At 44.5% G+C, this 16,231-nt stretch overlaps 1 protein-coding gene across 1 annotated transcript in view; it reads right to left on the bottom strand.

The window, feature by feature from the left end:
- KIF5C (kinesin family member 5C) overlaps nt 1-14,091 on the bottom strand; it is a 154,900-nt gene extending 140,809 nt beyond the window's left edge. Inside the window, exon 1 of the mRNA XM_065931510.1 lies at nt 13,609-14,091. Within this exon, the coding sequence (XP_065787582.1) occupies nt 13,609-13,734 (126 nt within the window). The 5' untranslated portion in view covers nt 13,735-14,091. The remainder of the gene's footprint in view (nt 1-13,608) is intronic.
- Nucleotides 14,092-16,231: the final 2,140 nt, after the last annotated feature.

The raw sequence follows: 16,231 nt of genomic DNA, 5'->3' as shown, positions 1-16,231 counted from the left end.
ATGTGTGAGACATATAGTACATAGTTAAAATCCCAACGTACACGTAATTGTAGTGCCAGAGAAGAGGGAGAAGAATAAGAGAGATTCAGTATTTGGAGAAATATTTCACATAGAAGTATTCTAAATCTTCAGTTCAGTTCAGTTGCTCAGTCAAAATGAAGCCACAGACTGAAGAATATCCATAAAACAACCCTCTTCCCCCCAATCTAAATTCATCACAGTAATCGAGAGAAAACAAAGACAAAGAGAATATTTTAAAAATGAAATCATTTACTCAGATTGGGACTTGAACCCATGTGCTGGGACTCAAACCCAGCCAAAACCCTGCTTGGGACTTGAACCCATGTGGGTAGGACTCAAACCCAGCTAAAACCCATGGTATGTGGCTTAAGGACCTAATGAAGCTCAGGTTCTTGATATCTCATCACAGAAAGAAATCAGTGAGAGACAAAGTGATAGGTAAGCGGTGGATTTATTCAGATTCAGAGAGAAGACACTCCACAGACAGAGTGCGGGCCATCACAGAGGGTGAGCGTATACATATATGTGCATGACTTTACTGTACTGCAGAAATTAATGTAACAGTGTAAATCAACTATACTCTAATGAAAAAAAAAATACATCCTCAAGTGAGTCTTTTCCAAGAGCCATATTCATTAAGGAAAATTGAACAACACACACGAGCAAGCTTTACTCTAGGATAGAGTACTTCGGTGTTTTTTCCTCCACTTGTCTGAGCAGATAATTAGTAGGTTGTGTTGTTTAGTAATTATTACTAAAGAACTAAGCACTTCCCTTCTAAAGTCTGCTTTCACAAATATTATATAAACAAACTATTAGAAGATAGTTTCAATGCTATCATGATGACATTAGTACCAGGGGTCCTGGAATGCCAAAAGCCTCACCTAAGAGTCTTCTGCCTTCTGGACGGGCATGTTTGCTCCACACAGGAACAGGAATGGAGCAGGTATCCAAGTACCACCTGGTTGGATGGTAGGGTGCATCAACCCAATGTCAAACCTGGCCAGTCTCCAGCAAGAAGGCTTATGTAGTCTTCCTATTTTCCTCACCCCACCACCCCAGCCTCCCACAGCCCAACCTGTTCTGAACCTTGAGTCTGGCCCACATGGGCCTGAATCTGTGGGTCCAGACTACTTATCCATTCAGCAGTGGGTGATGCTGAGATGGAAAAACAGCCAGTCCCTGGGAGCCAGCCCAGGAAGCCAGACCCTGCAGGGGTCAGCTTACCAGAGGCAGACACAGGAAGGAACCGAACGCTACCTATGGGATCTTGCCAGCAGTAACCAGGACCAACAGAGGTTTGGACACTGACCAATCAAATGGGCATCTGTTCCTCTGTGGAGCAGGGGGTGCTATGAAAGAACAGAAGGCCCTTCCCCCAAGACTCCTCCAAGGTTCTGACGTCAGACGGAGTTCTTATTTACCCAGGTTCCCAGACGAAAGTCAATAATCTCAGTGGAGTGAAGTACCAGACAGGTCGTTCAGTAAAAAAACTATGATGTAACCTCCTCAGAGGACTGAAGTGGGCTGTTCTTCATTTCCCCTTGAGGCAAAATGAGCCCTAGAAGTGGGAGAGACGGCTCTAATCAGAGAGCCTGGGGAGAGTCCCTGAGATTTGCCAACCGAGAATTGCGTAACCAAGCTCTTTAAACAAAATGCTTCTAAAATAACATTATTGATCAGCAGCTCTCATGGCCATACTCTGTAGTCAGAGAAGTTAAAGTATCAGTCATTGGATTTGGTTTTTATTTGCACTTTTTCTCCAACCCAACTCCCTTTTTTTATAAGAAAGGTGGGGGGGAATAAAAGGAATTTAAAATAAATAAATGAAAAGAGAACTTCAAACCTTTTTCCTTAAAGTACTGTATTATGCTGAATTCTCTTCTCACACGTTTTCCCTTCACCTCTCTGGATTTATTTTCCTGTACCCAATTCACATAAAGGATGAGTGTTCACTGACTGACAAGATAGTAAATAGTAACATACCAAGACACACCTAAAAGAACTGCTCTAAATGTACTTGGCAACAATTTTATGGAGTTTCCCAGGTGGCTGACTGGTAAAGAATCCGCCTGCCAGTGCAAGAGATACAAGAGATTCGGGTTTGATGCCTGGGTCAGGAAGATCCCCTGGAGGAGGAAATGGCAACACACTCCAGTATTCTTGCCTGGAAAATCCCATGGACAGAGAAGCCTGGCGGGCTACATACAGTCCACAGGGTCGCAGAGAGTCAGTCGGGACTGAACACACACACACACACACACACACACACACACACACACACACACACACACACACACACACACACACACACACACACACACAAATTTTATAAGGGTGAGTACTGAGCTTGGAAGACAGATGAGTAACACATCTGCCTGCTTTCGTGACATTTATCCAAGTCAACTAAAGCAATGGGAGACTAGGGAGAGCTGTAAGGCATGCAGCTCTTTAAATAGCTTTTCTGGGTGACACTGCAGTGCCAGAGTTGGTTTATTAAAAAGCATAACCAGGACGTGACCACTGTTAAGGAAGACAGGCTGGAAATCCTGATTAGCCCTGACTATTCAGTGTGTGTCTCTACTGCCTCACATGACTCTAGAGCAGAAGCCTCCCTCCCTCTTCTTTCAGGGTCGGTATGTACAAGCATTTCTTTTTCTCCACACTTGTAATCAATGGTACCTAGTATTCTGATTTGAGCAAACACAACTGTAGAAGAAACTTAAGAGGCAATGGGGAGAATTTGTCTGGGTGTTTGACATTACAGAATTGTGCACATTTTAGTTGAGATAATGTTACTGTGGTTTTAAGAGTCCTGATCTTTTAGAGATATCAAAAGTTTAGGGATAAAATAGTACCCGCTTAGGCAGCACATATACTAAAGTTCACATTGTTTAATGTGACATGAGATTTCACTTTAAAATAATTGAGTGACTTGGGGAGAAAAGGTTAGAGGTGTATAGCAAAATAACATTAGCTCATTTGTTGATGATAGCTGAAACTAGTTGATAGACTCATGGGGGAACATTTTGATATTCTTTCCACTTTGGTGCGTGCATGAAATTTTACATTTTTTCTGAGTACCTAGTAATCAAAGGGGAAGGGTGTAAAAAGCTCTTTCCAGGGCTTTTTTGGGGAGGGCTATTATATCCCTTCTCAACTTACCGTTGCCCGATGGTATCACAGGCCATTCACTGTTAGCTCCAAGAAGAAAGCACACATCCACCCTAGTTTTCTTTAAGACTACAATCTTGACTTCTATCTCGCTCTGTCTCAAGAGAGAGTTAGCTTTTGATCACCTCCAAGAAACAACATCCTTTACGATACTGAACCTGACAAGAGACAGCCTACAAAAACCTATGGTTTACATTAGAAGTCTGAAGGCACTGCCATGTCCTGGATCTATGGGTTAACAGTGCCTGACAAAGTACACGATCTTGATGAGGATTTAGTCTAGCTCAGGTATGAAGGGATGCCTTATGAAACAAACTGGCACCAACTCAGTGAGGATATAAAATAGAAGACAATTTACCATCTCTAAATTGCTCCCTCTGAAAACCTGTGGATACCTTAAAATCAGCTATATCCTTTTACCCAGAAATCTCAATCCTAGGAATGTATTCTAACAAAAACTCGGGCAAGGACACAAAGAGATGTGTACTGATAAACTGATGTTTATCACACCTTTGTTTATAACAGAAAAAGAAAACAGAAATTCAGATGACTATCAGTGGAAAATAAAGTATTACTTAGGAGACCTGGGTTCAATTCCTGGGTTGTGAATATCCCCTGGAGGAAGGCATGGCAACCCCCTCCAGTATTCTTACCTGGAGAATTTTATGGACAGAAGAGCCTGGCAGGCTACAGTCCATGGGATTGCAAAGAGTCGGACACAACTGAGAGACTTTAACTTTCACTTTAGACACACAACGAAATTATATATAATCTTTCATAAATGCTGATGTCTGAGGTATACCATTGAGTAAAATGGTGGCTTTCAAAACAGACTTTATAAAACTGTATCTTCATTTTAAAACAAACTGTGTTTTCTATAAAATAGAAGAGAGCTGGAATAAACAATAAGATGTTAACAATGATGCTTTCTAGTTCATAAAATTAAAAGTGCTTTTTACCTTCTCCTTCATATTCTTCTGCATGGTCTGAGGTTTTTTTCAATGAGCATATGTCAGGACCCCAGGGAAAACTATTCTTTCAAGACAATAACAACAAAATGATGAAGATGGTCAAAGTAGGGAGAAAGTCACCAGAGCTGGACAGAGGTCAAAGATAAAAATCCAAGGAAAAAACGCCAGGCTTGAACATCTGACAGCCTAGGAAGGTCAGTATTCTTTCACCTCGTTCAAAAGACATCTTACACTGAGCAACTACTCTGTTCCAAGTACTAGTCCAGGAACTGAAGATGACAATAAAACTTCCTGTCCTGCAAGGGGTTTAGTCTAATGCCATGCAGGTACAATTTAGGGATGGTTATCCCAGGTGTGTGGGGTGTGGTCAGCCGTGGCGGAGAAGGGCAGGCATTGAGAAATCTAGGGGAATCGAAGCACAGATAGAACACAAGATAAAGGGTGAGGTCAGGAAGGTACATGGGCCCAGAGTATGGAAGGTCTCAAATGTACCCCTGAAGAATCTGGGTTCCAAATGACCAAGACTCTCTCCTTGACCATATTTTTCATCAGGCTCCTCTGAGCCCTCCTCAACTGGGCCTTGAACTTGGACTTCCATGTCTGACCTTGCAGAATCCAGTTTGAGCAAGACTCCTCCTAAAGCAGTTTAGAAAGAATCCCCCCCCAATCACCATCAATACCTCATCACCTTAGATACTTCAATGCTTGTATCTTAAAAGCTTTATATCTGGCCTGCCTGTACCAAGAATCACCCATACTTTTCACATCTCTCTTAGTGACTGTCCTTCCACCTATGCGCCCCACCAACCTGCTCCACTTGTACTTGAAATTGACCCTGATTTCTCTCCCCTACTGGAACAGTATCAACCCATACTGTAACAGTCTTCCTTACTGTATCTACAAATGTGAGAATAATTTTTTCTTTAACACAACCTGAAGAGACCAGGGAACCTATGAAGGGTCTTAAGCTTTCTAAAGCCTAGTTAATCTGACAAGTGTGCAGAGAAATAACCACTGTGGGTCTTCTAACAGCATACATCTTCGGAACCTGGTACCATACTCAGCAGTCTATATGCATCAGCTCATGTAACCATCACAAGGAGCCTACAAGGTGGAGAGTGTTATCATCCATATTTCACAGGCCAGGAAACTGAAACTTAGTGTGGTGTGGCCATGTGTCCAAGTACATAAACGAAGAAGTCACAGAGCTGGGAGCTGGTCCTGGGGTGTCTGCCTCGCATCGAAGTTTGGTGTTGGGGATGGTAGAATGAATTTACAACTCTATTTTCTCTCAAGTTCTGCAGTATTTTCAAATAACCACACACTCAACAGCTTTCTTCCTCGTAAAAGGACCTTGGTGGATGTGCAGCAAATAGGTTAAGGGAGGAGCTTTCTTGGCCACAAAAATAGAACTTTATGGAAAAACCTGAGAGAAATCAGGTGAAATTGGATCTGTCAAGGAGCTATTCTTTTTTAACTCAACAGAAACCATCAGGGAGTAGGTAGTTTTGTTTTCGCTTGTTTAATAAGGAGACACAGGTGAGAAATCTGAGACAGGTACTAAAGGGAGCCCAAAGGTGGGGGAAGTTTCCTATTCTAAAGGGAGGAGAAAAGCCAAGGAGGCAAAACTCTGTCATTAAACCAGGGAGTCGGGCCAGAGAAGCACAGGTGGAGGCAGAGGGAAATCCCCAGTGATGCCCAAGTTATTCAAGGAAATGCAGAAATTGGCATTTAGAGAGACTTGATTCTAGGCAAGGAGACAGGGGAAGACAGAACTGTCAATCAAGATACACTTACTAAGCAACTTGACGACAGTAAAAAGCACAAAGATGTTAAAAAAAAAAAAAACAACCAGCTCCTGCTTCTGAGAAGCTTGTAATTTACACAAAGAGGATATTCACGCAAGCGCACATGCACGTGCACACACCAATGTGTGATCACTGCAGTAAATAAATGGAACCTGAGCTCTGCCTTCTGAAGGTTAGGAATCCACAGATAAGAATGGTGTGAACTAGTGGCTAGGAAACAAGGATGCAAGAAGGGTCTTCAGGGTCTAGCCAGAATTAAGGGTGGCAATTTGGGGGGGCAAGGCTAATTCTGAAAATGAGGAAACTTACAAGAGGACGAGGAAACGTGAGAGATAATTAGCATATGCTGAGCATTTCTCTGTGCCAGACCCTGTTTTGACCACTTCATTTCATTTCATTCCAACAATTCTGTGAGTTAAGTAATTATCTCCACTTGAAATATGACCAAACTGAGCCCCAGGAAAGCTAAGCAACCTGAAAAAAGCCCCACAGTGACCTAGTGAGTTCATAGGCAGTTCCGTCTGACTCTCCCCAATGCTTCTACCAACCCCAATCCTTTATTGTAGCACCAACCGTGTGCTCACCACAAACAAGGGTAGCCTCCAGTGACACACGCCAGATTATAATTACTCTCTTGTGTTCACTCATTCCAGGATTTCAGAGGGCAGCTTTACAGGAAACCACGAACTCATTTTCAGGTGACGTAAACACTTCCGAATTTAGGAAGAACATATCTCCACACTATTAAACACTACTGTTAATATTCACTTAGACACAGTGATGAATATACTCTTTAAAAAGTCTGGCATAAAATATTACCACTTTTTAGTTTAAACCACATTGGAAAACTGGCCATTTCTTAGAGTTAAACATACAGTTATGGTATGATCTAGTAATCCCACTCCTGGCTGATTACCCAAGAGAAATAAAAATTTATACTCACACAAGAAACCATATGTAAGGTTTATAGCAGCTTTATTCATAATCATCTCAGACTGGAAACAACCCAAACGTCCTTCAATAGGTGAATGGATAAACAAATTGTGATATACCTGTATAAAGGAATACCACTAAGCAATAAAAAGTAATTAACTTTTTTTTTAAGGAATAAACAATTGATACATGGAACAACAACCTAAACCTCAATGGACTCAATCACAAAAAGATATTTAAATTTATGATTCCATTTTTATGACAATCTGGAAAAGGCAAAGTTATGTAGAAGAAGAAGAGATAAGTGGTTGCCAGAGGTTAAGAGAGGGGAGATGGTTTGATTTCAGAGGGATGGCATGAGCGATTTTGGGGGTTTGGTTTTGTTTTTTTGAGTGATGAAACTGTTTTGTATCTTGAGTATGGTGGTAGATGGTAGGTAGAATAATGGCCCAAAAGGTGTCTACACTAAACTTGTGAATATATGAAAGTTACAGGATGAAAGGAAATTTGCAAATTGAACTGATTGCTAATCAAATGACCTTATAATAGGGACATCATCCCATATTATCTGGCTGGGCTCACTGTAACCAGGTGGGCCCTGAAAAGTGGAAGAGGGAGGCAGAGGAGTCAGTGAGAAAGATATGCCATGGAAGAAGAGGCAGAAGAGATTTGAAGCATGAAAGGGAATCAACCCACCCTTGGCTCTTAAGGTACAGGAAGGGGGCCACAAGGCCAGGACCTGAGAGTGGCCTCTAGCAGCTAGGAACAGCCCCAGGCTGACAGCCAGCAAGGGGTGGGACCTCATTCCTACAACCACAAGGACCAAATTCTGCCAAAACCTGAATGAGCAAAGAAATGGATTTTCTTCCAGATCCTCCAGAAAAAAACATGGTCCTGTCAACACCTTGGTCTTGACCTTGTAAGACTCTAAGCAGAGAAACCAGCTGACTTGATGGACTTCTGCCGACTGGGGAAAAAAAAAAAAAGCACAACCTAAAAGTTGAGAATGATGTTTTATTTAAGGCATTTACTGAGGATTAGAGCAGGAGATGGCAGCCTCTCAGATAGCTCTGAGGGACTGCTCTAAAGAATAAGAGAGGAGCCAGAATATACAGGAGATTTTGAAGGGGGTTAAAGAAAAAAAAAAAGTAAGTAGTGGAACATCAAAAGATTACTGCTAATCACAAAAAACAGACATCTCAAGTTAATGATTTTAGTGCTTTTCTGTGTATGGGAAGAAGAAAGAGTCTGGACTAATTGAAAACATTCCTTTGATATGCATCTTAACTATCGAGAACCAGTATCCTTTTTTCTCTGTCCTGAATTCCCCTCAAGGTGCACCACCAACTGCAGGCGACATTCTTTGTTCACATGACCTATGGAAACTGTGTGATAATAAATTTGTATCATTTTAAGCCTTCAAATTTGTGATAATTTGTTATAGCAGCAACAGAAAACTAATACAGCATAGCTACACAATTCGATGTATTTTTCACACCCCCTACAATAGAACTATAAACCAAAAAGAGTGATTTTACTCTGTATAAATTTTAAAATATTCTTGCTTTTAAAAATCATGACTACAAAAAAAAAAAAAAAAATCATGACTACAGACAAAAAGAAAAATTCTAGCCATATTTCTTGACATCTTCTGCCTATAATCTCCGCAACAGTAACTAAGGCTTGGAATTTGGTTTCTGTCCCCACCCCTGACTTCCCTGCCCATCCACTGACCAGAACTAATTTAACCTCCTAGATCCTAAGGCCACTTTCCGTGCCAAAGGCCAGCTCAGGGTTTGTGGCTAATATTTTGCTTTGGCTTTCAAACAAGTCAAAACTTACACTGCCTCAGGGGAGGCACCCTTGGTTAACAAGACCTGCTTCCCCAGGAATGCAAACAAGAGGAAAGCCCAAAACTGACATGTGAAAGTCTATTTCAAAGAACCCTACTGAGAACCCTCTCAAGACAGAGTTCCATCAATGCAGATGCATCAAAACCAACAGGCAGAGCTCAAAGTAATGGATGACTCACCAGGATTTTTAGCAGTTAATGAAGAAGTGTTCTGAGAAATGCTCCAAATCCAATATTTTTCTCTGAAAGAATTAATATGGTGCCCCTCACCCCCACCCTCCACTTCTAGCTCATCACAAGTGTCATTAGCAGACCTAATTTTTAACAAGGTTGAATACAGTTCTTTACCAAGACATTTAAGAGATAGCACATAGCACATCTCTTTAAAATTATTTTTAAACTACTCCCCACAAGAGACACAGAAGTATAGAACAGACTTTTGGACTCTATGGGAGAAGGCGAGGGTGGGATGATCTGAGAGAACAGCATCAAAACATGCATATTATCAAGTGTGAAACAGATCGCCAGTCCAGTTTGGATACATGAGACAAGTGCTCAGGGCTGGTGCACTGGGATGACCCAGAGGGATGGGGTGGGGAGGGAGGTGGGAGGGGAGTCCAGGATGGGGAACACATGTAAATCCATGGCTGATTCATGTCAATGTATGGCAAAAACCACTACAATATTGTAAAGTAATTAGCCTCTAACTAATAAAAATAATTGGGGGGGGGGGCGGGGAAAGTATATGTCACAAAAGAAAAATAAAATAATAAATAAACTACTCCTCACAGCCTACAGTCAATGAAAAGTCCATAAAATCATTAAAATACACCAAGGTAAATATTTCTAGATTCAACAAAGAAATCAATAAATATTTATTAAGTATCGTCTGTGGGTAACACCCTGAGAAGTACAAGAAGCAAAATATGAATGGGTCTTGGCTCTACACCTGCTTTACAATGTCATTAGACACAGGATCAAAATTAACAATAATCTAAGGGACTTCTCTGGTGGCAGAGCGGATAAGGATCTGCCTGCCAACGCAGGGGACAAGTGTTCAATCCCTGCTCACGGAAGGTTCCACATGCCTCAGAGCAACTAAGCCCAAGTACCAGCACTACTGAGCTCCTGCGCTAAAGCTTATACTCAACAAGAGAAGCTACCACTCTCTGTAGCTAGAGAAAACCCGCACACAGCAACAAAGACCCAGCACAGCCAAAAATAAACAAAAAATTTTAAAATAAATAAGAATCTCTTAAAAATTAAAAAACGATAATCTAAGGCAAAAAATTATGAGCTCACATACAAAATGAGTGCTACAAGTGTTCACAGTGGAAGAAACTGTGGCTGGGGCAGTCAGGGAAACAAAGTTCTGCACAGGAGTAGGGGGGAGAAAAAAGCAAGAATGATAAAGATAATCTCTCCAAGCTTTACCCCTGGTGGCTCAGGCCATAAAACATCCGCCTGCAATGCAGGAGACCTGGGTTTGATCCCTGAGTCGGGAAGATCGTCTAGAGAAGGGTATGGCAACCCACTCCAATTATCTTGCCTGGAGAATCCCATGGACAGAGAAGCCTGGCGGGCCACAACCCATGGCATCACAGAGTCAGACACGACTGAGTGACTAAGCATGCACTTCAAGATGACATTTCTTAAAAAAAAGAGAAATCTAGGCACGCCCACCTGCAAAATCTTCCTCTCAGCACACATCTCAACAAGAAATGAACAAGACTTAAAAGGAAAAACAATCACCACAGTTTCAAAAACAAAAAAGAATTTCTGAGATTCTGAATTTGGACTCACAGTTAACTGCACAGAAATTCATTCTTCATTCATCTCTATTGGGTTCTGGGCTTCTTTGGTCATCCCCACAATCTATGCTCCTGCAAGAAGGAGGGGAGAGCCCACCAAAGAGAGCCTCCACCTGCACCCGAGCCAGGTGGGCTGGTTCCAACTGAACTGACCTGGGAGCCTTCTACTCAGTCGACAAAGGGTGATACAGGCTGCAAGAACTGTCACTTCCTTTAGTAACACATTACTAAGGAGGGATGGGAAGGGTCCTAGCACATGCCAACTCAAGTCCCAGCATCCTTCAGCATCTGGCAGTCTTCGGTTCTGTACCAAACTCACTGAAAGATGGATAAAAGAATGTTCATAGCCGCTCCATCTATATTAACCTCGAAGTGGAAACTATCCAAACAGTTACTACCAACAGTTACTGGATAAATAAATTGTGGTCTATTCATATAATAAGATACTACAGAACAATGAGGATGAACCAACTGCAGCCACACATCACAATGTGGACCAATTTGACAACCATAATGTTGAACACAAGAACTCATACAAAGAGGTAAACATACTGTGTGGTTTCACGGAGCTAAAGCTTAAAAAAATAAATAAATAAACTAAAAGTCAGAATAGCAGTTATTCTGAGGCAGAGGGAGTTAGTGACTGGGAGGGACTTCTGGGGTCCTAAAATGTCCAGTTCCTAGCCTAAGAGGTGGATATTGGAGTGTTTACTTTATATATATATATAAAGCAGCATACACTTATGAAAACACTTTTCTATATGAATGCTTTATTTCAAAGAAAAATTTATCTTAAAGAAAACTGAAAAGTGTTGTACTAAAGGATTATAGTAAGATAAAAAATTTTCAATTTACCCCAGACTTATAGTTGAAGAGCCACATGTATATTCACATCCACAACCATTTGTTTAGCATACTTTAGTAGTGTCATAAAATTAAGGAAGGATAACCATAAAATTAAGGATCTCTGCCTTGCACACAGATCAAAGGGATGATCTATTACTCCACTTCACTAGTCCTGGTATGTTATCCTTAGAAGACGAGAAAGAGAGGGGGGCAGAGAGGAAGAAGGCGGAGTAGGAGGGAGAGGAGGAGGAGAAAGAAAAGAAACAACTTGAGCCTCTCTTTGAAAACCTCTGAAAAAATAGGGTCACCAGAACATGTTCTAGGACTGAACAATTATTGGTTAAAAAACTGTTACCAGACAAGGGGCAGGGCTAGATGTCCCCAGTAATTCCCGCTCTATCCAAACCACAGGCTGGCTCAGGAAACAGCAAATCAGCCCCAGCTTAGATGTGTAACCAACAAGCTACTATCCATCCCATGTCCTGGCCGTAGATATGTCACTATCCGATGTCAGCCATCAAGTATAGAATTTTCTTCCTCATCAATAATTGTAGCATACATCTTTTCTTCAATTTAACACTAAGCAGATAGAAAACCCCTCCTTCCTGGCCTCACAGGCCAGTTCTCAGGATGAACGACCACCCCCATAGCATTTGGAGGTCACGGTTTTCTGATGACTCTGAAAATGGGGAGGAGAGAAGAGGTCTTCAAGAGGAGATGCCTTTCTAAGGAAGGTACACAATGAAGCCCTTTGGCAATGCGGGAGCCTTGCCTCCAGCCTCCTCCCGCGAAGAAAGCCTGCCTTCCGCTTCGACCAGCACCTGCTGGTCCCCGGGGCCCTTTACAGGGACTGCGGCACAACCTTGGCAAAGATGCTGGGACTGTTTGGGCAGGCAAATGTCTGCCTCTGGTGCTTTAGAAGGGTCGACCTGACTCCGGCAGAGACCCTACGTAAACTGTCACCTGTCAATCACTTGACCTAAATACCCCTGCCACTGGGGGAAAATAGGAGGGAGGGGGTAGTCTGAGCATGCTCAGTAATCGGGATGACATCATTTAATCAATGCTGAGGCCGGGAAGGCTGCATCAGCAGCCTCGAGCAGGCTGCCAGGAACGTGTCAGCGGGGATCGGGAGGCTCCCATTAACTCGGTCCCTCCCCACGCGACTCGCATACAAAGAGGGTACCGTCAGCTACACACGCTGGGAACAGAGGGGGAAGGGTGGGTGTAGGGGGCAGGGAAAGCTGGCTTATTTCATTTGACATATTCCTTTAAGAATTAAAACCCAACGGTATTCCCTCCCCGCACCAGCAGCCGCGCTGCAGAAATGGAGCCAAGTCTGGGGAAGGGAAACTTAGGAAGGGAGATCAAAAGCGAGGGGGCCCCAGCCACACAAAGTAACTTGTTCTTTGGGTACAGAGGCTATTTGGCTCGGTTTGGGATCCCCGGTCCCACAGATGCGGGCGGGCGCACAGCCTCCTCACCACACAGCGTGAAACACACCCGAGGGTCTGCGGACACCAGGTGGGGGTCGCCCCATCGGGGAAGAGTGAGACTCGAGGTCCAAGTCAGGACAGCCTGGGTCGAGAGGAAGCAGGAGGAGACACACGAAGCCTCCTGGAGAGGCCACCAGTGTTCCCCCAGCCCCCGCCTTCCGCGTGCAGAGCAAGGTGAAACGCCGCGGGGAGCCAATTCGACACGGCTGTGGGAGCTCGGTGCAGAGGCTAGGATTTTTCCAGTAGCTTTTTTCCTTCTTTTACCAAAACTGTGAGAAGAGGCAAAGTGCTCGATAAACCTTAACGATACCTGGAATCATTTGTGGGTTACAGAGCTCATACTTTAAGGGGAGTCTGAGCTTGAGAGTAGCGCGAACACACTACCCACGCGACGTGGCCAGGGCGGGGAACAATAGACCCACCCGGGCCCCCACCCCAATAACAATGGCGGCGCCGAACCCTTGCTCGCCCCCTACCCCCACCCCCGCCACCTGGGGCCGCCCCAGGGCCTCCAGTCGACCCTCAACTCGCCCAGGAGGGAACTACGGGGTGGGGGATTCTCGTCAAGTCCACCCTAGAGGGCAGCCCCCAATGGATGTCCAAAGGGGCTGCCCGAGCATCTCTGCCCGGCCTGGGGCATCGGGGCGCGGGCTGGGGCGCGAAGCATCAGGGAGGACAGACTTCCCAGCCACTTACCCCGATCACCACGGTCTCCTCGCCTTTAAATTTGGGGATGAATTTGTCCCCGCGGAGGATCTCTGCTTCGTTTAGAGGCCGGAACCGGCACATCACTTTGATGCTGCATTCGGCTGGATCCGCCATCTCGGCCGGCAGCAGGGAGGGGGCGCAGGGATGGGTGGGGGGCCGCGGTTCCGCACAACGAGGGAAAGTGGTTGAGAACCGCACCGCCCACAACAAGGCCGCCTCCCGCAGCCTAGGCGACGCTTCTCAGCAGGTCATCGCGAACTCGGCGGGCTGGGCGGCTCCGGCCGCTCCGACACCTTGTAGGTGGGCAGCCTATTAACCTTTGGCCCAGCCGGCTGCAGACCTGCCTTCCCTGGCCCTGCGCTGCGCCCCGGGCCCACCTGCCCACGACCACGCGGCGGGCGGACGAGGCGATGCGCAGGGAGCCAGCCTCTCCCTGCTCAGACCTCCCGGGCTCCGGCGAGCTCAGCCATCCTGCATCAGCACCAGAGCGCCCGGTCGCCTCCCCGACCCGCCCCTTCGCCCCGCCCTGCCTCGGCACAGCCCCGGTCGGTTACGTCACTGCGGGGATCCGCCCCGCCCTCGCCCAGGCTCCGAGAGCGAAGCATCCTGGGACTTGTAGTCGCTGCACCTGCGGGTGAAAAGACTTGGATGCTTGGAGTTGGCTTTCGGGGATAGCGGCAGCGCCTAGGGTGACGCTTCCGAGAACCTGCAGATCTTGGGTGGCTGCCCAAGTCAATAACACGATGGGTGTCACATCCGATATTACCGGTTAAAATCTCTATATAACTAACAAGGTCTATATTATCTCCTTACGTCTTTTCATGATCCCACAGGAAAGTCCCCTCTTAAGACCGTGTCCAACCTAACAGTTGTGGAGCATTTTCTTTGTGCCCAACAGTTTTTAAGCGTTGTGAGGAAATTAGAAGGGAAATGAGATTTGCATGGATATTTGAAGCCAGTAATTCCTGAAAAGGCTTGTTCATACATTTTTTTGGGTCAGGAACTCCGTTAATATCTAATGAAAGTTAGGGACGTTTTCCATAACGGAAACAAAGACAAATAAACCTGTACACACCCACAAATCTTTTTCATGCTATTTCAGAAGGTCTAGGGACAATTGAAGCCTGCCTTTAACACCCAGTTAATTACTAGTATTTATTGTATAGTTTTGGAGAAGGAAATGGCAACCCACTCCGTATTCTTGCCTGGAGAATCCCATGGACAGAGGAGCTTGGCAGGCTCCAGTTCATGGGGTCGTAAACAGTCGAACACAACTAAGCAACTCACACACACACACACACGTTGTATAGTTTACAGACCCTCTGCCTAACACCAATTTATAATCCTGTAGAATGAACAGATACATGATCAAGTCCAAAGTTCTTTGCAAACGACATCCAGGTCCCACAATCAGATTTCTGTCTACTTATTAGCCTCATCTCTTACTGCTTCTTGTCTTGACATTTACACTCCAAACTACTTGTAGCTTCTTCTATTTAAACTCACCTCTTGCTCTGCTTGTTTCTTGTACTTTGTTTAAGCATTTACTCTCCTGAAGTCAAGCATTCATGCCTATTAGTAAGTATGTATACTAGGGCTTTTACCAGGGAAGGTGATAGAAATCCACCCAGAGCCACTGAGTCTAAAGGAGAACTTGGGACTTCCCTGGTTCAGTGGTTAAGATTCAGTGCTTCCACTGCAGAGGGCATGTGTTCGATCCCTGCGTCAGGAAGATCCCCTGGAGAAGGGAATGGCAACCCACTCTAATGTTCTTGCCTGGAGAATACCATGGACAGAGGAGCCTGGCGGGCGATGTCCTTGGGGTTGAAAAGAGTCGGAAAAGACTTAGCAACTGAGCACACACAGACAATGTAGGCTTAGATCACTATAGTGATAATCCTCTTGCAAATTATAAGTGTATCAAATTAACAAGCTGTATACCTTAAACTTGAGCTTCCCTGGTGGCTCAGTGGTAAAGAATCTGCCTACAATGCAGGAGATCTGGGTTCAATTCCTGGGTTGGGAAGATCCCTTTGAGGAGGGAATGGCAACGCATTCCAGTAATCTTGCCTGGAGAATTCCATGGACACAGGAGCCTGGAGGGCTGCAGTCCATAGGGTCGCACAGAGTTGGATACAACTGAAATGACTAAGCAGCAGCAGCAGATACCTTAAACTTACACAACATTATGTCAATTATATTGCAATAAAGCTGGAGAAACAAACCAATTAGTAATAGATTTCCCCAGGGGAAGGAGTAAAAGGGGGGAGGGAGGCATTGAGGTCACTGGTTAATTACCTGACACCCATCCTACCCCTCCCTACTGAGAAGCTAGAACACACTGTGGACAAATGTCCCCAACTCTGGGCATGGTTTTGATTAGTCTCATCAAAATCCCATACTCAGGGATGGGCAGGACGAAGCCAAGGAGATAGAGGAAAAGTTTGCCAAATTTTTGGAAAGACATTCTATTTCCTAAAATTTATATCCCTGTCTGGAGGATAACATTCCACATTCAATTGCTACTGAAACATTTTGTGGCTGTGTGGAGAACAAAGCTTACGATGAAACCAAGCTCTGAACAGCAGAACCAATAGAGCAAAACTCCTGG

The sequence above is a fragment of the Muntiacus reevesi genome, chromosome 3, assembly GCF_963930625.1.
Source record: "Muntiacus reevesi chromosome 3, mMunRee1.1, whole genome shotgun sequence".
In the NCBI taxonomy this organism is placed as follows: Eukaryota; Metazoa; Chordata; class Mammalia; order Artiodactyla; family Cervidae; genus Muntiacus; species Muntiacus reevesi.
Note: the sequence above shows the minus strand (reverse complement) of the source record. Positions and strands in the feature narration are given on the sequence as shown.